The sequence below is a fragment of the Platalea leucorodia genome (genome assembly GCF_965183815.1).
Source record: "Platalea leucorodia genome assembly, chromosome: 8".
NCBI classification, from domain to species: domain Eukaryota; kingdom Metazoa; phylum Chordata; class Aves; order Pelecaniformes; family Threskiornithidae; genus Platalea; species Platalea leucorodia.
In genome coordinates this window covers 12244341-12267040 of record NC_138830.1, presented here as the reverse complement: position 1 = coordinate 12267040, position 22700 = coordinate 12244341, and the positions used below count along the sequence as shown (strand labels likewise).

Below are 22700 nucleotides of genomic sequence, written 5' to 3'. Positions count from 1 at the left end.
AGGCGATAGACTCTGGTAGCTTTTACGGATGGTGAGGAGCGATTCTTTCTATGAATTTTGTGCTCTGATGGAAGGCTTGAGCATGTTTGAGAGAGTGCAGATTGGGACCTGTAGTCTTATGCCGTTAGTCCAATGAAATTATTTTGAGCTAAGCTAAACTGCGAATGTGTGCAAGTCTAGACAGTACTGTTGTCTCTGCTGTCTCTTAAACACTTGCTCTTATTTTCAAGTGAAATACCTATTCTGTCTGTGATTTTTCTACTTTGTGTGAGCTATATGGGATGAGGGAAGGCTTTCACTGAAGTTCCAATGGTCATACACAAGGAAGTTTGTTCATGTAAATTAAAGGGGTGTTCCAGGCACTGCCTGTCTTGTTTTACTCATGGTTATTGATGTGCTATTGTCCTATTTTGGTTAAATGTTCTCATTTTCTTAGTAGGAAAAGAACAAAGGGCAGTTTTCTGTGACAACTCTGACAATACCAGGCTTATGTGTATGTGAGAGTAACGGAGATGAAATTCAGGTGGATAAGAGATTCTACCCACCCCTACAGTAAAACCATAAAGGGATCATTTCAGCACATGGAATTTTTTCTGACCCTGCTAAGAACGGGTTTTACCCTTTGTGGAATGGGGACGTACACCTTTTGGTCTCTGGAATGAGTGATTCTGCTTGTGATACACAAACCCTCAGAGAACAAGGAAAGCTGGTACTTGGATATGCAGTCTCAGCAGAGGAACGTATCTGTAGGAGGCAATGCAGTGAGCTTGTGTGCTGTTTTCTTTACACAGAGTAAAGGTGGATTTAAATTGAAACCAGCAAGCTTGTATCCCCCTGCTAAATTCATCGCAGAGCATCAGCCTACAGTGTTCTGTCTTCTTCCCAGAATGAATGTTAAAGTGTTTGTACAGAGATGCTTTTCTTATAAAAATGTACTTTGAAGAGACTGAAGATGATGAGAACTGAAGTCAGATACTCAGACTGGTTTAGCTTTTATTTATTTCCCTCTTCCTGTAGGCTACAGTTCTGCATTAGTCATTTATCATGGAATGAAGTTGTGGTTGCCACCATGGGGTTGGGGTTAAAGTAGAGGAGACTTTGGAGGAGAGGAATTAATATAAATTTATAAGATATTGCTTGCATAAATAACAAAAACAATAGTATTTATACACTCTTATAGCACAGTTACCTAGAATAATACATACAGTAATACTATGATACGGACATAGCTGCCATTCCACTATACGTAGCTGACTTGTTCTTCTGTTTTATCAACTTCATTCTCTGTGAGCAGCAATGTATCCAGCAGAATGGCCGATGACGCTTGGATGGGTGAGCTCCTCAGCCTCATTGGGCTCTGGTACATAATGGGGTTAATCCCATTTCTCATCCCATGCATGACAAAGAGCTTGGAATTTTCTGCCACAGAGCTTCTGAAAGAGATTCTGCTGGAGTGCTTCCGAAGGGCCTTGATAGGCTTTGTGGTCCGATAGTTGCAAGTGATATACTTGCTGAAAGCCTCCCTAAATGTTTTGTTGAAGAGTGTATAGACAAGGGGGTTCACTCCTGAGGATACATATCCTATCCAAACAAATATCTCCATAAGCTTTTGAAAAACCTCCTGGTTGCAGGAGTTGCACAGAACTGAACTTATGTTCGTTATGAAGAATGGGCACCACATCAACAAGAAAAGAAAAAATACAATCCCCAGAACTTTTGACGCCCTTTGTTCGTTCGTTATCGTTTGCATGGACTTCCTCCCAATCGTAGATGTTCTGCAGATAGGCATGTCATTGGACAAAGTCTTGTCCTTTCTGGAGCCATTTAGCATGGCCACCTTTTCTGGTGAGGAGGCAGGTGTTGTGTCACGCTGAAATACTGTGGACACTGTTGACCAAGTGAAACGCTGAGGTGGCTTGTTGATCAAGTAGGCCTTCTTGCGTAGCACTTGGATTGTGAGAAAGTAAGTGACTATCATGATAGTGAGGGGAATGAAGAACGCAGCCACTGATCCGTACAGAATGAAGTCATGGAAACGATCAGGCATCAGGACACACGTGATGTTTGTAGAGTTGCCATTTCCATCTTCAATGCCTCTGATAGGGATCGGAATAGCAATGCCTACAGGAGAAAAATCAAGTACTTCAGCATATGGTAATCGCTTGCAATCTCTTTTTTGGGCCCGAAGCCTCAGGGTCTCTAAAGAAAGGTGGTTCCTGAGCTCTGGAGCAGGCACAGGGTGACGGAGAGAACGTGAGTTGTTGAGAGCATCACGTGGGTAATGAGGCAAATAGAACTTTGTAAGACTTGGCAAGCTCAGCTTTAACAGAGTGCCCTCTCTAAGGAGATTGGGCCTAACCCTTAGTGACTGAGGAAGCAGTATAAAGTTGCCAGCTTCTCAAGTGTAAAACACACGAATTGCTTTGACTCTAGTTGTTAGAATTAGCATGGCTTTTCCTCCAGTGAAATGTGTTTCCCTAATGCCATCTGCTTTCCCCCCGCCCCCCAGGGTAACCTTTGCACTTTTTGAAGGGTGGTTCTGTAAATACATAAAACTTGTCTTTCCCTCTTATCTTAACCACATCAAGTGACTGGATACAGACAGCTGATTTTTTTCACCTTGCTTGACTCTTTTATATATACAAGTAGTTAAATAGATGCCAGAATTATGCAGTGTGTGTTTGAGATGGATTTGTTGTTTAAAGTCTCTTGCATATTTAAGAGTGTTTAAATGAGGCTAGCTAGCTCTGTAATTCACCACTCGTTTAAAAAAAAAAAAGTTAGCAGTCTTGTCTTTTAAATGATTTTTTTATAACCACTAAATTACAGTCAGTGCTTCATTTGCCAGCAGTCTGACATTACAACAAAAACAACAGGTTCCTTGCTGTCTGGTGAAGGGTATTTGTGCTATGTTTTCTGATACCACTTAATGAGATCTAGGGATTTACTGTATTCCTCTGCTACTCTGCTTACTGAAGTTGGTAGAAGGCAGCAAGAGCAAAATGATTTACCTTTCAGCCACTTGATCCCTTTCTTAATGAGAGGCACACCTTCAGATACAGGAAACACTTAAAATGAGGATTGAACCAAATTAACCTTTGATTTGGAGAACACTGGCTCAGCTGCAGAGTACTTTTGTGTTAGATAAAAAAGAAATGAAAAAGTACAGCACTGATTAATAACAATAAATCAGGCATTAAAAGGTCAACTTGTGTGTGTCTTGTCATGCTAACAGTTTCCTTTTTTTGTGATTAAATAGAGATAGCATCTTTTCTCCTGTCATCACAGCTCTTCCAGAATTTTTTTTCAAGTTGGAATTTTTGGGTTTTGGCATGTATGCCTCAGCCAAGAAGGTGATGTACCCATTCTCCTGTGCATCATTGGCCTTAATAATCCAGAATCATTTTGTTCCTTCTCTTGCACACAGAACCTACAGCACTATGCCTATGGCTGCCTGCAGTGCGCATTAAGTTATTTGAACTAAATGTTTTCTCCTCCTTAGCTCATTTAACAGATTTATTTTTTTTAAGCATTAAAGACAGGTGAGGTGCCACATGCACATCACAGAGGCGCTAATATCATAAAAGATTATACATTGGCATCCTTTATATAAGCTGTTCAGGTGGGTTTTTTGGGTTGTTTTGTTTTTGTTTTTGTTTTTGTTTTTTTTTTTGCTTAGAAGTTAGCCTTTCTATATGCTATATTGCCAGTGCATCTCAGTCTTCAGTGTGAATGTCACCAGCCACTCATTTATCTTTCAATCTTTGATGTAAGTAATTAACCTTTTTTTACTTGCTTCATGAGACAATTGCAAGGCACAGATTTTAGCAGCATCTGCTCAAGGCTTAAAATTGTGTTTGGGACTGAATATACTACCACAGGAACATGAAATCTTGCTTTCCCAGGAGACATGTTATGCATGCAGATATTGCCTTCTGATTTTTGGATTTTTAGGATCGTGAAGAAGAGTGATGATTATCCCTACTCAATCCTTGCCCTTCCTGGTAAGCCTGATGAGGAGCAGCGGTTCAGGCAGATTTTATGATGTAGCTATGTATGATCCAAGATGTGGACTTAGGCCAGCCCAGGTGTTAGGGTCTGCTAAGTAATAGTACTTGGCCAAATTTTCCCTTTTGCCCAGCTTTCACCTATTGTTTTGGACATGAAAAGCTTCTGCATTCCTTTTCTAGTCTCCGAGTCTTGCATACCTATTGAAATGAGCCAGACCACGATGATTTTGATGATTGTTGTAGCCCACGAATTGTACTGACTAGCCTGGATTGGCTTTTTAATCGCAATATAGCGGTCTAGTGAGATGGCACAGAGGTGCATGATGGAAGCTGTGGAAAAGAGGACGTCAAGGAAGAGCCAGATAGGACACAAGGCAGTTGGAAAAGGCCAGGCATTGTCTGAAAGAGAAGAGAAAACTCATTAGAATCTAAGCTTTTTGAGAGTTTTCAGTGTGTCGTTTTCCCTCAGCATCAGTACCTTTGAGAAGTTCATAATACTACAGGAACCGAGCTTTGCCACTGCCTCAGCTGGATTCTGTCTTGGGTTTCAGTTAGCCCCTAATTGGCATGGTTGCTGCATCATATTGATCAGGTTGTTTGTGTATCATAAGCCTTTCCCTGTCTTTTTGTCCTTTTTAGATCATAAGCTCTTTGTGGCAAGGACTCTGGATAAAAAAGTTTTTAAAAAATAGGCCATGACTGCTTGGTCCTTGCGCCCTGCTGTTAAATGATTATTTTCAGCTATGTCTCCTTGGTAGTTCTATGATTCAAGGTTGTATTAAATGGAGGAGATAATGGGTCGTAACCAATGTATTAGTCAATCACTGCAGAACCATGGTTGAATCTTAGTGGTGATCTTGAAGAATCTAGTGCACACAGTTTTAAAATTAGTTTACTGTGTCATTTGACCAGATACAGTTGAGCACTGATGTGGCAAAGCAGGGCTCTTCTGTCTCAGCAATGATTTTATAAAAACTGAAGGGCTTTCGTGCGTGTCTTTTCCCGCGCCCCCCCCCCCCCCTTTCCCCAAGAGCGATGGTTTGGATTTTCAGTCTGGCATCCTGTTTCTTACAGTAGTTATCTGTCTTTCATGTTAATCTTCATAACGAACATAGGGTCTGTCAACTGCATTGTGTCCAAGATAAAGGTTTTGTAGTGTTCAACTTTCCAAAAGGCTTGTGTTTTTGAGAGCTGGGTCTACCCACCAATGTTTACAATACCAAACCGAATGAACTTTAATTAAACTCTGATTATTTTTTTTCTTAACTGCTTTATTTTCACTCACAAGTAGTTTGTATTATAGTCCAGTGCTAAGTGTTCAATCTGAGGTGCGCCTCACTGTTGTATGTCTATAAGAATGTTCTGTAGCGCTAGGAAAGAATGTGTGAACGCAGAAGTTTTTTCTGTTTCTACTGGTAGAAGTTGATCTACTAAATATATTCTCCTTCCTTATAAAATTCAGCTGTACTCAATCGGTAGGCACATTAATAGTATTACCAGAGAAATTATTTCTTCGTTGAATCACAATTAAGAAAAAAAAAAAAACAACAACGTTTCTAATAAATCAGGTTGGTTTTAATCTCCTTGCTCTGAATAAATAGATCTGTGTGCTCAAAATGCCAAATGAGCTGGACTGCTGTAATGCCCAGTCTTATCAATGTGGTAATGTTGCAGTAGTTTGAGATTAAAACAATTTTTCGTAATATGACTGATAGATAGAAATGATAATGGTGCTGCCTTGGCTTGAATTATAAACTCCAGAGGACGGAAAATTTTATAAAGTCAGACATAGCACGTACTTGTCTGTGCTCTTACCTATGTTGGGAAACTTCGCCTGTTAAACAAAGAGAGCGGATGGATGGAGCCCTGAAGCGAACCTCACCCGTCCCCAAAGCAGTGGACTCCAGGTGAGGGTGATGTAGGCAGTGAGGCAGAAGGGAGAGAGGAGGTCTATTTTCAAATCATTAACCAGTAAATTTTAGTATCTAGCTGCATATTTCCTAAAATAGATATCATGGTTGAAATTATGCTTCAAAAAATTATTCTGTCAGACAGGTATGAGAAAGTTGTAATTAGTACATGGTGAAATGATTACTCATATTAAATTTTTCTATCTACACTTCCAGCTGGCAGTAAGGTATGGTGTCTTTCTGAAGAAAAAAGAAAAAGGAAAACCAAAATGTCTTGTGGCTCATGTAACCAGCTGTAAAAAAAAAAAAAAAAAAAAAAAAAAAAGCGAGAAAAAACAGTTAAGAGAAATAACTTATTTGATGGGTTTTAAATGTTTTTGCTCACTCCAGAAAAATAATGCTACTACTTTTGACTCTGTGATGAAGGATTAGTTTAGATAAAACGTGAACAATGGAGGGTGTATTCTGCATCTTGAAGGATGGCAGGTAACACAGCTGGATTTCAAGTGAGCAGCTAATACTTCCATTGGAGAGTACTTACATGCCACTCCCTGGATTATAACTGCTTTGCTTTCTGGAGAATTGCAGTGTCATAAATTCTTTCCTTTTGTAGCTAATTTACTCTTTGCAGAAGAAAACCCTCAAATATTTTGCAACAAAAAGCTCTTTTCCTTCTTTTAAATATAGATGCATTTAAACAGCTGTCTTACGCAAAGCAACCTTGTACGTTTTTATGAGTTGTAAGAGCTTTTGTTAGTTCGTAAGTACAACTGAACAGAGAAAGCTTTGTCTTGTCTTTATTTTTGTATTGTTTTGAACTGGGTGCAGAAGGCAGTAAGTTATCACATTCATGATTATAGCATTATGTACTATTATATTTGTGTGTATGAGATGATGTTTTTTATCCAAACAAAATCAGAGTAGACTTTAAATGCAGTAGCTGATAAGAATTGAATATGGTTATTATTTAAACAAAACAAATATTGTGAAACTGATACCTTAAAGTCCAGAAGAGTCACATAGTTGTCTAGGATTCGTACTATGGTGTATTTTGCTTTTACTTGTTTTGATTTGTTGGTTATACCTGTGTTAAGCTCTGTGCCTAGTGTTGGAGGGACTGCTCTGGGCTGAGATTTTGTGCTTTCCTAGTGGTGGTGGCATGTATCACTGTTGGCCTATTCTGTTAGTTTGGGAGTAGGGGAAAGATGGAATATTTATTTCCCCTCAGGACTCAGAAAGCATCTCTGACCCTTGAACATGGTGGTGACCTGCTTGTTTGTTGTCCTGCTTTATAATTCAGACTGAAGGTGAAATATGTCCTGCCAAGCCGTGATATGAAGCCGTTAGCAGGTCATGCTTGGTTTGGGTCGTTAGAAGTTCTGATTCTCCTAGTATAGATCCACACCGTTGGAGCAGACTAGAGCATTTACTGGGCTGACTGGGATTCTCCACCTTCTTTATCCTTGGGAGCTGAAATGCTGATTTAAACAAGCTAGTGGATTGGATTTTTTAATTTTTTTTTTTTAAATGCCTAGGTTACTTGACAAACGTGCCCACCTGAAAACTTGTCTGGTTTCTCCAACTGTTGGGTGGTGTAAGATAAAAATGTTCCTCCTTCCTACAAACCTTGCCTCAGATCCTCCCAGCACTGCAGCAGTGCTGCTGTTGCAGATTATTTTCCTTATTTTGAGTCAATACAAGATCAAATATATGCTTTAAGATTTGTCTTGCACCTGAAGAACAGTAAAATGAGCTTTTACCACAACTGCCTACCCTTGATTAATATTTATTTAACAAAAGCTTTATTTATAAGAAATACCTTGGGAATGTGTAATCCTTAAAACAAAGTACGGTATAGAAGAGCTGCTCTTGCTATAAGCCAAAAGGTTTTATGAAAGCTTGGGAGAAAGCACTGCTTGTGTACATGTATAAGCATGATTAAGAGAGGTCTTTAAATAGACTTGGAAACTGTTTGTTCTTCTGCTACACGGGCTGCTGAAATGTGTTGCCTGTAAAGGGTTTTGTTGCCGTTAGATAACGATGCTTTTACTGAGATGGAAATTGGATATTTTTAATCGCTAGCTGACTTAAGCCTAGGCTTCAATCTTCAAATCGGTGTGCGTGTGCCTGTAGCCTGCGCGTGTGGCGTTTGCCCCCGTGTCAGTATTCAGCTTCATGGACTGCTTAGGCCTGGCTTTTCCAGGCTGTCTTGCTGCTTCACCCCCGTGGCTGCCTGCCTTTATTCCTCTACTACAATTATAGCTTCAACAGTAGTTGTTCACTGTCATGTAGTTTTTTTAATTTAGCCGAAGTAATTTTTTTTTTTTTTTATTAGAATTGCTTTGTGAGGAATAAACCTTTGTTGTCTTATCTTTAGATTTGAGATTTTGGAAAGTAGCTCTCAACTAAAGTAGTTTTCTCTGGTAGCTTGCACAAGCAAGAAGGGAAGATTTGCTGTGGTTTGTCATCAGTAGTGGGGGAAGATTAAGATGGCGATTGCTTGTGATAGATTTTTAAAATAATGGTTTGCAGCCTAGGACGATCAGCATTACCTTCTGATTTTTAAGTGGATAAATATCAGAAATAGAGAATGTATTTTAAAAGATAGTACGTGCACGGTCTCCAGGTAACCCATTGCCCACCAAGCCGTGGACAACAGACTTCTTCCTGCTGCAGGCTTTCCAAATGAGAGGATCTCTCAAGGTTTATTTCTAATTTCACTATCCGATGAACACCAACGTTTTTGCTTTCCTTCAATAGTTCTGAGTGTTAGAAATTTGGATAACTCTTTTGAAAGCTAGATTTTGGAGAATGCAATTACTTCGTAACATGCCCTCCTCCTTTTGGAAGAAATGAGAAGAATTTAGCAAGCAATAAAAGCAATGAACTGTTTGTATATTCTGACACTCGCACTCTTAAATTAAAATTGCAGTGTGTATTTGTACCAGAGTACGTTTTGATCGCTCTGCTGAGAACAAATAATCTGCTGCTTATGGTATTATACCTGTGAGTGAGTTACAGATTGATTGATTTATTTTTAAAAGGAGCGGCTCTTTATTACAGAGACAGTCTGTTTCTGAAGATTTTTCTGTAAGCATACCATCAGGGCACGGAGCCAATCTCTGTAGTAGGTTTTGAGTTTGAACGCTGTGTGACACATTAGTTTTTTACAGTCAGGATAATTTAATGTGACTGCACTTTAGTTCGCACCTTTTCCCTCAAATACCCTCCACATAATTAGATATCAGTCCCAAATCGGAAGCATAATATTTGTATTCCATATCTAGAAGCTGCACCCAGCTATTTCATTATTATGGAAACATTCCTGTGTGGAGGTGCCAGGAGGCTGGATTTAAGTGGCTCTCTGGCTATCAATGGTTATTCCGTGTTCAAGTAGTTATCTGGCTAATGTAGGTTCAAGATTTAGACTTATCGTGTATTTAAATGCCTGTTCTAGCTTCATTCCAGTAACTCCTCATGTTTTGCTCATGCTTTGAACTTCTATAAACACCTCAGCATCTTCTCCCAGTCGGTGAAGAGGCAAAGCAGTTTTTCTGGTTGGCTGCCAAAGAGAGACTTGTATGCAAGAAATGTCAGTTTTAACCACTGCGATGTGAAAGGCTGGTCGCAGTCTTACTTAGTTAATTATAACTAATTTTGCTAGTTTCTTGTAAGCTTCCTGCAACATGAAAGATACTTTTGACTTTTAAATTAAGATTCCTAACATGCTTTAAACTGTTGTAACCAGGGTTTAGCACTGGATTGATTGAGAGATTAAGGAGCAGTAGTCTCTTTATAAAGTTAAAAAGAAAAGATTTACTAGTCTAGCAAAATGAAAATAATTCAAAAAATTCCAAAACAAAAAAACTCTACCAGCACCAAAAAACAACTCCAGAAAATCCAGAACTTGCCTTCCCTTTGTATTGATTGCTAGTCCAATACTAGTACCTTTTATGGTGAATAGTTTTATTTTTATTATTAATGAGGCCTTTGGCAGGAACTAAGCAGTTACAGTATCTGTGTGTAGGTATGTATGTACATATCTGTTTCTTGCCTCCACACACGTGCACATACATGACATACCAAGGGTCTTTATAAGTGACTGTGTTCTTTTCAAGTTAGAAATCACTGTCCCGGTCATGTACGTTCATTTTTCTTTTTATAAACTGTTTTATGATCTCAGCACTGAATTCTGACCTCCAATTCATACTTCTCTTTAGGGAGAAGCAGTCTTCAGTATACAGAAATTCAGTCTCAAGGCATTTAGTGAATAAAGACATTTGTTAATAAAGTGATACCAGTCTTCTGCAGCAAACAAAAGCTACTGAGGGCCTTTCTGAAATAAAGTTTATGATTGTGTTTGCTTGTTGCTCAGGCAACTCTTAGAGATCTAGCAGAGGAAAAAATGAACTCCTGCAGCCTTTCTTTATCTAGGGCCCAGTGGTATCTATACCTTAAAGACAGTTGTGTAAATCTGTAAGTTTATTGAAAAACCCATCTCATTGATTTTTTTTTTTCCATTTGTGTGATACAAAAATAGACCTTTTAAAATGTATTCTTAAAGAAACCTTAGGAGTAAAAGAGAGAGACTTTCACATGGAGCTGCCTCTGATTAGTTGTCAAAAGCAATATCTGAAATAAAGCTAGGCATGAGAGAATATGAAAAAGTCATGCTTGTTCTGTAATGACTAATCAGAAAGAAAGTGTCACACCCAAGGTATGTTCATGTAAAAAAATACCTATTTTATTCCATATGAACCAGACTAAATGGTAAATCTGAGTCTCAGACATTAGGTACACAGACTGATGCTTCCGTGGCTTGACAGATGAGTTAATTCTTTGGGATGCTTTACGAACCTGCCGCTTCCCCCAGGGTGGGAGAAAATCGGTTTCTCTGAAACCGATACTGGTAAAGTTTGTTGTCACCGATGGTCCCAGGGACCATCTCTGACTGCTCATGGAGCTTGGAGTCAATACTGAGGTAAAAGCAGGTGCCTGACTCCTAGAAAGTTAAAAACATGTTCAGTGTACTGAACAGATACCTAGTCTTCATTTCACCTTTTTTTAAGAGAAGACTGCCTCCAATTAGTGTAATATCCAATAGAACAGATACCAACATTGTGCTGATGTTTTTAAAAATAATATTACACTGTACAAAATGTGATTTCCCATGTCCAGCTCCAATTTACTATCAGTTCTAAGTCTCGGGTGATTTTTGAATGGTTTGTTTCAAAGCAGAGAATATCCACAGTGGGTATAGTTCCCATAAAGACATTAAGCTATATTAAGGTGAGAGGGAGAGAAGATTTAGCAGCACTGGGATCCAAGTGATTTTTAAAATTGTAATGGTGGAAAGCAAATGGTTTTTCTGTTTAAATGAGACCTCCCCAAATTGCACCCCGTACGCTAGCCTGATGAAACAAACGCGCTGTACTTACCAAATAATATCATGAGAAGGGCAATCGGCATCACAAACAGACCCACGAGCAAATCTGCCACCGCCAAGGACGTCAAAAAGTAGTTGGTAGCATATTGCAACTTTTTCTCCAGAGACACCGCCAGTATGACAAGTATGTTCCCCCCAATGGTGGGGATGATCACCAGGAGGATCAGTAAAGCTGCCCAACGCACTTTGTTTCCTTGTTCGTCACTTGGGTAGTCCTGCTTGGGTTCTCCTGTTACTGAGAGAGGCGACAAAGATCCATTGCCAACTCCAGACCTGTTCAAGAAGTGTAAAGGATAGGACATTTTTGTGTCCAGCAGAATGTATCCAGGAGCTGTATTTTGCGCAGGAATTGTGTACGATGCAAGAGTTCACTGTTCCTCTCTGGTCCAGGATAGTCCTGAAGAAAGGCCAGCATGGTCAGTATGGTAAACTGGTCATCTGCTATTTTGAGATACTGTAACCATGTCTGAGCTGGTATGCAATTTTTTTATCCTGTGCCTTGCTGAGCGCAATTAGGTCTTAAAAATTAAAGTCCTGTCTTGTGTCCATCTCTGGTTGGTAGGGTTCAGTGGTCTGGTCTCCCCTTTATGGCGAGGCTCAGGTTTCAGAAGATCATAGGAGACAATTCAATAGCTGTGAAAAGTAAGCAATGCATTGGCTTGCCTTTTTTTTTTTTTCCTCTTTTTTCCCTACAGCAGTAAAAAGCGATAGATGAATTTGGATGCCAAATGGCTCCCTTTAGATACAGTGTACGTAGATTTGCTCTTTATAAGTACAAACTGATGCAAAGGCAGATGCTCACGTTGTGTGTATGCAACTCCTCCTCTCCCGAGTGTCTAGTCTCCAGCAGCGTGTGCGTAGGCAGACGGCAGTTCCCATATTTCCCCTTATTAAGAATCCCATTTCTCCACAGAGGGTCACCCCAAAAATAACTTCAGAAATTATGTATGAGGTTTCCGTTTTAACGTCTACAGCTCCTTATTTATCAGGTGAGGGTCAGGAAGCTGTAGACAATAAAACACTGGTGACAGTCTCAAGGGGACCGTAAAGATTTATGGAACTGAGACATCTAAATTTACCCATTACTTGGAGGGGGGGGGTGAGTAAACCGCTTGTTTTTGTAATCTGAGCAGGGCTTTTATTAAGCACAGCCTTTTCTCTCTCTCTCTCTTTCTCTCTCAACTCTGCTGAAGACTTAACGCTTACATTTCCCCCTTCAAGCAGAGACTAAAACAGCTGTCACCGCGTTCAGCTGAACAAATGCTCAGTTACTGAGAAGATTCGATGTGTTGCAATTTTCAGGTGAAGAAAGCCTTACCTCTTTCTCTTGCGTTTTAGTAGAGTTCACTTTGCATCCAGGAAGATCCTTTGTAATTTTCTTTTTCATCACATGGTGGATTTTAAGATAAGATTTTTTTTCACTACTTTCTGGAAAACAAGTTATGGTTTTGGTTTTTATAATTTTGTGTGCTTTTGTTTAGCACTTATGTTTCTTCTAACACCAAGATTAAGAATTTCTGTTTTGGGAAAACTGTATTTCTTACTCAGGTATTTTCTCCAGCTCTTGAATGGAGGAGAAGAATCATTCTTGCCACATTTAAAAAAAGACAGAAATAAGGTTGTGTTCTTTTTTTGCTGTCCTTTCTCTTCCATTCTTTGCATGATTTTACTTAACTGATTAGCAGAGTCTATGTGCAGTTTTCTCTTTGTTCGTTAGCAAAGCTCTCAGTCTGCTGCTGCCCTTGTTTGTTGATTGACTCATTCCAGTGTATCCAGCTCCAGTGCTTGAAAAGCAGGGAAGTAAATGAGTGGGGGTTTGGCTGGAAAAGAGCCAGAGAAGGTTAATTGATTCAGTGCTCCAGTACTGAATGCTCCGTGTAGCTGCATCAGGATGTGCAGATCCTGTAAACGACCCTCCACGCTACAATATGGTAGCTATATGCACCGTAGCGTGCGTATGCCTGCGCGCTCGCTGGCTCTCTGGACGGAAGCACAGTTAACCCTAAAAAGTTCTGCTGCCCTGTAAACACTCCAATTTTTTTCTTGACTAATTTTATAAAAGTATTATCTAGCATACTGTCTTAAGTGTGTGCGCTGTTACTTTAAATCTTTCTTCATGCAGCTGCTTTTTATTATTATGAGTGTTCTCTTTTGTTACCTTCCAACTTTCAGTCAGATGTGTGTATGGTCTCTAACATCGTCTTATAGTTCTACATTAAAATGGAAATAGAGTTCACTTCCAAGGACATTAGCTGGACAAGTGTGTAACAGAGTGGTGAGTTTAAGGCTGGAAGAGAACACGAAATCATGGTCTGGCCCCCTGTATGTCACCGGCCATTACATTCCGTGAATTGCTGGTGCTCACCAGGCTTGAGCTGGGAATCGGGTCCTCAGTGAACTGTGAATCAATGTTGTTTTTATTTTTTTTAAAGGCATTCATATCTTTCGGTTACAACTACTTTGGGGCCAAAAAGAGAAAGCTGCAGCCAGAAATTTATTTAAATACTTGATTTAGTGTGTTCAAATCATACAATAGAATTTCCAGCAAAGTAGTTTTCACTTGTTCCTTATTTTTCCTGTTTAAAGGAAGCCTTTGGTAAGATTCCATGTTATATGCATTTGCAATTGACTTTTGATATCTTTATTCTTCAGAAAAGTGTATATTAGGAAATAAAGATTAATCCAGCTATGGTAGTTCTGTTTCCTTCTCTGACCGCCTCCCCATTGTCACCCCTGACAGTACTGAGAGAGCAGAGCACACGAAAACATGCGAAAAGCAGAAATCGAGACAGGACAACGCTGTGTTGGGCTAATGAGCATTTGGATTCAGTTTTCCTTAAGCTCAACTATGTCTAATCAACTTCTGTTTTATTTTATAAATGTTGAAGGCTCTCCTGGCATTAATCTAACTGTACATCAAATCTTTACCAAAATTTCCATTGGCTTAAACACAGCCAGTGTTCACTCTTTCTGATTGTACGGATGAAGCTTGTTTTCCTTCATCATTGACACTTGAGCTCTTTTTTTTCCTTGTTGAAAGGTGGCTGGAATTATTACCGCTTTCTGGAGATGAAGTTATTGGCGGTATGTCTGCATCATAAATGGAAAAAAAAATTGTTCCGGAGTAAAACCACCAATGTATAGTAAAAGCTAGATTAATCCTTTGAGTTCAGTGGTCTACTTGTGGGTGTATGCCACATGCAGATCTTCATGTCACATCTCTGAATTTAAGGAACAGAATTAAAACTTCTGGGGGGAAAAAAAACAGACAATATATCTATCAGAACCATCTGCTAATCATCAGCATCAGTTACTGGTGCAAGCCTGTGTTGGAGCTGGAGCATTATCTTGAAAGAGGGGGTTTGTTGGTTTGTTTTTTACTTTTCACATTTTCTCTTTCCCAGCACAGTAGATACTATCCCTCAATTACTTCAGCGTGGGGGAAGTATCAGAGTTATAGATGTGTAATTTTGTCAACTTGAGAGTTCTGTATTACCTCTTACAAATTTTCTTCACAGACCTTACCATCTGAGAAGCACCACTGCTGGCTACTGCAGTAAAGAGTTGAGTTGTTTTGGTCAAAGTGAAAATCAAGTGTTCCCACTTCTCTGGAATGCCTCAGTGGATGTTATAATGTCATTTATATGACCAAAATAATCTCTTTAGCCACTAGAATGGCTAAATTAAATAAATTGGGAGGGAGGAGGCACTGTGATGAAGCACCAGCTGAAGCCTGTACTGTTGCCTGCAGATTGCTCTGATGAAAGCTGTGTAAACGCATTCGTATCTAATTGAAAAGGAAATGATTTTTTTAAATACAGATGAAAACAGAGTTTTCTTAGGAACTTGCAGAGGAAGATGATACTAGTTTGGTTGCATGTAGGCTTGCATAGCATGTATCCCTGCTTGGTGCGTTTTTTCATTTCAGATGGCTAGAAAACTTATCTGTCTTTTGTGATGTTTTTTGAACTTTCCCAGGTTTGAATCATTTCTGAGAAACACATCTTCCTGTATATCTATTACAGATCTGCGGTGGGTTCTTCACTGCGTGCTTCTGGCCAGGCTTTTTGTGCAGGCTTCTGTCCTGCCCCCATGTCCAGCTCCTCTCCTGTGTTAATGATGCTAAATCTTAAATCTTGCTAGACCCCACTCATAGTCCACCGTAACTGGAATATTTGAACCATACATAGATATTATTTTTTTCCCACCCCTTGCTGTTATTTCTGTTTTCAAATTGCCAATACTATTTTATTTGAATGGAGCCACGTCTACATTAGATGTGAGCTGACGCTGGTGACAGTGTTGTTCAATCGGTGCGTATCCCTCAAGTTCACCTGCTGAACACTCAGCCTCATTCTCCTGACAGTGGGAGGCCTCCTAGAAGTTCTCATTCTTTAGCAAGTCTTGCTTAGGCAACCAGGAGGCATTTCAGAGAAAAACATTGTGGAGAAGGAGGCTGTGTTGCGCATGAGAGAGTTGCAGGAAATTCCTGGCACGGGAATAGCTCGGATCCTTTTTGTCGAGAGAGAAGGAGACGGGGTTTACACCCATGCTTAGTCTACACCGAAATATGTCCGTTTGTTGCATTTTTCTCTGCGCGTTTTCCATCTATGTTTTCCCCCCTCTGCTATACACACCCCCTTCAGAAATGACTGCAAATTGTGCAATTAGATATCTGCATTCCTCCTTTATTAACTCATTCATGGAGGAAATGAAGCCTTTCTGTTTTTTATCTGTCACCGCACTGCCAAAGCAACTTGTGGAAATAGTTCTCTCTCAAATGATTAATTCATGTCCAATAGTTTAGAAAGTCATAAATATTTAGAATCTTTTGAAATATGACTGGGGAGACTTAATGAGGAATTTAAAAGATATATTTGACATTGTTCTTTAATTCTCTGACATTTCATTTTTTACTGAGTTGTAAAGTCCTTAAATATTTAGACTAAAAAAATAAGTGTGTGTTAGTGATGCTTCAGAGGCTTCCATTTTTAGTCTCAATCACAAGATGTGATGGTTTATTTTCAATATTCTGTTTATTTACTTATTGATGCTACCTTATATACATATACATGTTTCATGTCTAAATATTGCTGAAATGTAAAGAGAAATGGCAATAGTCCTGCAACCTTCAAGATATGCAATTTACGGAATTGGAGATAAACTGCGCAAAGGTATTTGGATGTGATTCTAACTGGGCTGTGATCTAAGAAACTAAGTGGAATATGCTTCAAGATATGGCAATCTGAGTTTTTAATTTGTCTTGTGGGGTTGTTGCATGCCTCTTGGAAAAAAAGATTAAAGTGGATTGTTAAACAGAGTCGATGTACCTAACAGTGTTCCTCAACTTTCAGTAGCCCAATAAGGCTCTTGTAGGCAAAGCCTACGAAGAATTACAGTATCTGCAGATGTTGCAGTTGTAATTACCTTCAGAAAAAAACCCAGTTTAGGTTCCTTACAGATTCCTAATAACGCTGCTGTAAGAAATGTTTTGTGGTGAAAAGGAAATAGAATTTCAGGGTTCTCTCCAAACTATGGAGAACCTTCCATGGTCAACGTCGTGGATTGAAAGCAGAACTGACCACCTTCCCTGTCCAGCTGATCTGTTCTGGTGGTTTTGTCATATTAGTCTGTGTTAGTAACAGTTGACATCCTGGGGTTTATTTTGTGAATTTGTTGCACTGGAGGCTTAAGAAGAACTTTCTTTCCTCCCTCTTTGGAAGTAGTAAAGAATCCAAAACTGTCTTTGGTTTCTCAGAAATTCTAGGGGCTTACAAGCTAAGTATCAGCTTTTATATATATATATTATATGCCTATAAATGTCACTTCAATTATATCCAGGAGACGAACATCCCCAGGAATGAGATCCAAGTTGAGGCTAAGGCTAAGGACATTGAGCAGGAGTTAGGCAGCTCCTTTATGTTCTCTCTGGTTCTGGTTTCAGGGAAGATTCAAAATTAGCCACGTAGGGTATTTGTTTCTCACGGAGGTTTTGAGAGCAACCAGTTGGTGAGTAAAACTAATAAAATGCTAGCTATTATGTTTTGCTGAGAATCTCTTATTGCTGTTTTGGGGCATCTTTATTTTTCTTTACGGTTTTGTTAATGACTTCTGAAACAAACCAAACTGGGTCTTGGAGGAAGTCCTTCACCTGCAGCCCATATATCACAGCAGTAGGACTTACCCTGGTGTAGGGTGGAAGCAAAGCTGTAGCTGGCTACTGTGCTGAAGTCCTATAGAAGAAACTTTTAGCCTTTTTTGGCTTCTTGATTCATTTAGTTTCCTGGTAACAGAGAACAAGGTTGAAGCTAGTTGCGATGTTGTTTTTTTGTATATGGGTCTGGGTTCACTGACGTCTGTTTTGATGCCTTATGTAGGAGCAGTTGAGCAATTTTCAGATGAAAATGAAGGAAATAATCAGGTCATTCTTTTGTCGTCGTTTTGCTGTTGTAGTAAAATGTAATTGCAAAAGCAAACTGCTTGAGCAAAACCAGTGTTAGGAAAAAAGGAAGGAACCAGTGCATTAAAGATAATTTGGTTTAAAAATAGACATTGCCTATCTTTCTAAGATACACAACCCAGTTTAGAGACATGCCTTAGGCTTTAATGCAGGAATTTTTAGATTAAATTACTGGACTCTGTTATGGGAAGGTCAGACTAGAGGACTATTGTATGTTGCTTCTGTCCTCACAATATATCAAGTGTACTCCAGATTTAGAATTTTTACTATGACTTTGAAGAGGTGGGGGGGAACTGTGTCTGGAGATGAAACTTTTGCCCCCTAAATCTCCAGGTGTTATCCTGGTATTTCATGTGATGTTATCTTCTATGTTGAACTTGAGGTAATGACAGATGTCCGTATTAGGACTGACTAGGAGTAGCCTGTTGTTGAGTGTGACTTCTGATAAACCATTTATCTTTTAGTACTGCTTTTAAGCTTTCTCACACTTTGTCACTTCTCTCCCTCTCCCATCAGAGGTTTCTACTCAATAACCACATTGATTCAGCCATCAGCACAACGGAGCGGTGGAGGTCTCCAGCAGGGAGCCAGAGGGGTGGACTTTGTTTGGGAACCTGCGTGGGGCTTGGTACCAGTGACGTGGGAACTTCCTCCGTCAGCAGCGGGCCTGCCCCTCCGCTGTGCTGACTGCCAAGTCAGCAGCTCGCGTGGCTGTGCTCGAAATGAAGGGTGAAAGCCTCGGGCCAGGGGGAGGAGAATGTGGTCGTGTTTTAAACATATTCCCCAGCTGGATTGCCAGTTGGAAGTAATGCCACGGGAGCACGATTGCAGCCTGTAACTGCTTGTGAGGGCTTTTTAATTTTGATCACTTGACAGAATTGTTTTTAATTTTATGAATGTTATTAAGTGTGGGTTTGGGTTTATATGGGCTAACCTTTGGCAACTGTGTGTAGGACTTTAAAGCGTCTCACCCATAAAGCGAGCAAGCAAATGTTATTGCTTAAGCATTGATGCCAACAGTGCTCTTGTGTACTGAAGTCCTATTCCTCTATTAAGCGTTTTTACAAGGCTCTGACTTCCTCAACCCATTTGTGGTTCTGCCTTCTAGTTCTCTGTTACGTGGGACAACACTTTTTGACGATTGCGGGTTTGAGAAGACTGCGTTACTGGGAAAAGTGGTGGGACCCTTTAAGTATCTGTAACTCCTAAAGTGGATTTATAGAAGGCCCCCTGTCAAAACATTTGACCGTTTTATGGATAGAGTTGAGATAAAAGCATTTAAAATAATGGCCACAAATAATGTAAATCTGGCTAAGAATTCCAAAATCAATTAGTGTACATTAATCCTGATTTTATAATAAAAACTGTGTTGGAACTTCAGAGCCTTCAGACACAAAGATGTGTCCAAGTTAATGATTCTATAAAATCCAGCTTTCTGAACAGGAATTTAATGATTAATGCTTCAAAGTGCATAATCACATCTTTGCCACAAGATGTTTTTCTCTTCTTTGGCTCACAATCTGCCTGTTCAACATTTGCTGAAGTAAAGCAAACACAAAGGTGTTAAGAGTCTTTGTGCAAGAGCTGAAGTCTTCTGTGCAACTGAATGCTGGGGCTCATTTATTACAGGATTTGTGATTCCTGGTCTCCACATCAGCTCATTTTTAAAAAAACATTGTCAGCATCCAAGCTGTTACTTGAGCAAGAGACTGACAGGTAGTTTTAAATGTGGCTTTTAGTTTATAGTCTTCACTCCCACTGCTTGCTTGCAGGACAGAATCATTCCATTTCCCAGCTCTTCACCTCTTTCTTAAAATTTGTCATCACAGCTGCATCTTAGAGGTGGCAAAGTTTACAGCGACTTTGTATTTGTTCTTCTCGTGTGTATTTTTTTTTTGCGGCTGTTTGGATTTTTGTTAAGGTGGTGGTGGTAGATGGGATTCTTTCCCCATGTGGATATTTTAGGAAAACACATAAAGAAACAGACTGTTGGAAGCAGGGGTGAGGTAGGAGATCTGGGTACCTGCTGCCATTACTGCTGACACATTGGGTAGCCTCTGCAACCTGGGTGCCTTCGGGTCCCTTCAGCAATTCTGGAGGAGGACTGGAGCCTCTCTGGCGGTGCTGCCTGTCTGCAATCAGCTGGAGCAGGAGAGAGGAGTGTAAAGAGGAATTTAGGACTAGTTATCGGAGGAGACTATGGAGAAGGGTTGAGATGGGAAGAGATAACAGCTAGAGTAGAAATTTAACTGATTTTGTGTGTAGAGTATAACTCAAGTATGAGTGTGTGGTTATATCAGCATGTCTTTGGTCCCCAGTCACAATGAAAGAAGAGAATGAACTAGATTATTGCTTAAGGTCTTTTTTACTTCTGTTTTCTATGATTCAGGTATTCATTTAAGTAAAACCAATGCTGGAGCATACTTCATAATGGTTTTTCTACTTTTTGAGCTGTTGAGTGCTTTGATAGACAATGATCCTACATGATGCTATATTTCCTGCGTACAACAGGTACTGCTGCTACCCGCCAACCTCCATCTTTCAGTATAGCAAACGTAAGACGGGAAACTAAAACTAAGGTGTTCTTGGCTCTTTGTACATTGCAGACTGAAATCAGTTTATGGTCAAAGTAAATGGTTTGCCAGACTGCTTTTAGGATTGTGAATGTGACAATTAAAAAGCCAGTCTGGGCTGCAAGACACAGTGAGATGGAGTGAATAACCAGATGATGTGCACTTTGAAAACAGACGTAATTAAATCACTTGCAATTTATAGTTTCCCATCTTCCTTTTTCATGAGCATATACTCGCCAAACACATTCGTGCATTGCTCTTGTGTTCATGGTGTCATGAGATTGTAAGTTTAACAGGTTAGCTCTGATGGTTGTGCTTGCAATGAGTTCAGAATGCAGACTTGTCTGACACAGAGATGCTTATTTTACAAATAATTTTGCCTTTGCTGCATTAGAAATGTTGAAATTGGCAGTATAAGATATTATGAAGTGGTTTGTGTGGCATCAAAATTAAGAGTGATAAATATGACTACAAAGACAGGAGGGAAATTAATATATCCACACCTGCAAGTGAGTTCTGCCCTACTTCAGAAATACTCAATATTCATAAGACTGTATGCATTAGCAACATGTGCTTCTTGCTGTAGGAAAATAAGGGTTCCCTTTCTTCTCCCCCAGCGCTGGGCTAGAAGTTCTGTTGCTGTAATGACCAACAGGACGCTGGTTCCCAGGGGTGAGGCATGATGGAGCATATGCTCCCTTTTCAGATCTCTTAAAAAGCAGCAACATCACAGCGTGATATTGTAAGGAGGCAACAGTAGACATTGCTGATAGACTGGCTGGAAGTGTGTGTTGCATCAGCATTTCCTCACATGCTTTGATTTACAGCAGTAGGTGGAGGTGAGGAAGAGTCAGGAGAAGCAGTGATTGCGAAAGGGAGTTTGGGTCCCACCAGTCTTGAAGGTTGGCTGAACACTGGAGTTGGGTTTTGTGTCTGCTGATGGGAGATTTAGTACTGCCTCTCTCATGGAGAGTAAACCTCTGCCGGTAGGAAGTCTGTCACAGCAGCATGATTTCTAAAGATAAAGACCTCCATCTCAATAGATATATCATTCTGCTGAGTAATCTTTTAAAGGCAGAAAACATGCACTAAAAAGGAAGACTTTGGTAGTGGGAACTGTGATATCTGCAGTGATAGGGAACTTTATTCATTTGTGCACTTCCCTGTTCTGCTCTTAGTCCATTTGTTCCACCCCTGCCACCTTTTGCTCTGTCTCATGTCCAGCTCCCTAGTGAGCTGACTCAGACACAAACTTACAGAAAACTGACCCAGTCCATTTAGAGAAATGCAAAACACAGTGTGGAAGGACAGTTTTAGATTTCCTAGTATGAACCGGGTGAAGTCTCCATATTTTGAAGAACAATAATAACAAACAACATTCTTTTTTTGCCTTTCTTTAGGACTCCTGAGCAGTGTCCGAGCGTGGTTTCTTTGCTGTCAGAGAGCTACAATCCCCATGTGCGTTATGGGGCTGCCATGGCTTTGGGTATCTGCTGTGCGGGCACTGGAAACAAGGTGAGGACCAGAAGCCATCCATTGCTAAGACTTTCTGCTCTCTCCTTCCATAGAGACATTTGTGTGGATCAGATTCCTCACACATGTACGCTGCTAGCCAGCTGGACTAGAGCAGTACTTTAAATTCTTTAACTGTCCTGGGCATAGAGATTCTTTTCCTGCTTGTACACAATAGCTAAAGTAGAAGAATGTTTTTATACATTATTGCCATATTCTTGGAATTTTGTCTTCAAAACTTCTCTTAGAGTTTTCTTACTGTCAAGTTGCCACTGAACTTTAAATGTATGTTCACTGCTCCAAAATCAATACTCCTTTGCCCTTGGAGTTGATCTTTTACAGACTGCTTTAGGGGAAATGGGGGGTGCCAGTGACAGTAAAACAGCAGGTGTTCTGCATAACCTCTAGCTCCTTACTTCTTCTCTGTGATACACAGTTTATGGAAGATCCATGTAGTAAAGCCAAGTGCAATGAAATTTAATGAAATTTACTGTAGTTTCAGGTGTATGATTCACAGCCAGTAAATTTTATTCTCGCTTTATCAGTGAAGGATAATTCTCACAGATGATAACAGGGACCTTTTAGAGTAGAAGGATTCCCACTTCTGCTGTGGGAAGTGAGTGCTCATTGGGACAAGCCACAAGTAAACTTGGGGATAAGCTTCCTCTACTTCACCCACATGTGTATATAATCTGTACTGGTACTGAATCACAGTTTCAAAACAGCTGCACAGATTGTCCATGTGGGAAGTAATACTTCGTGCTTCGAAGTCTTTGATAAATCTCACGC

The 22700-nt window shown here is 39.9% G+C and overlaps 2 protein-coding genes across 3 annotated transcripts in view; one reads left to right on the top strand and one right to left on the bottom strand.

Annotated features, from left to right (window-relative positions):
* Window positions 1-22700, top strand: part of PSMD1 (proteasome 26S subunit, non-ATPase 1) — a 76232-nt gene that overhangs the window by 27955 nt on the left and 25577 nt on the right. For both annotated transcript variants that reach the window (XM_082320950.1, XM_082320949.1), the window contains exon 17: window positions 21800-21914. In XM_082320950.1, coding sequence (XP_082177076.1) covers window positions 21800-21914 — 115 coding nt within the window. The remainder of the gene's footprint in view (window positions 1-21799; window positions 21915-22700) is intronic.
* On the bottom strand, window positions 1241-11668 carry HTR2B (5-hydroxytryptamine receptor 2B; the record flags this gene model as incomplete). The annotated part of the gene is made up of 3 exons (XM_082319560.1): window positions 1241-2121; window positions 4209-4409; window positions 11359-11668. 3 exons carry the CDS (start codon window positions 11666-11668, stop codon window positions 1241-1243), a joined length of 1392 nt encoding a protein of 463 aa, XP_082175686.1.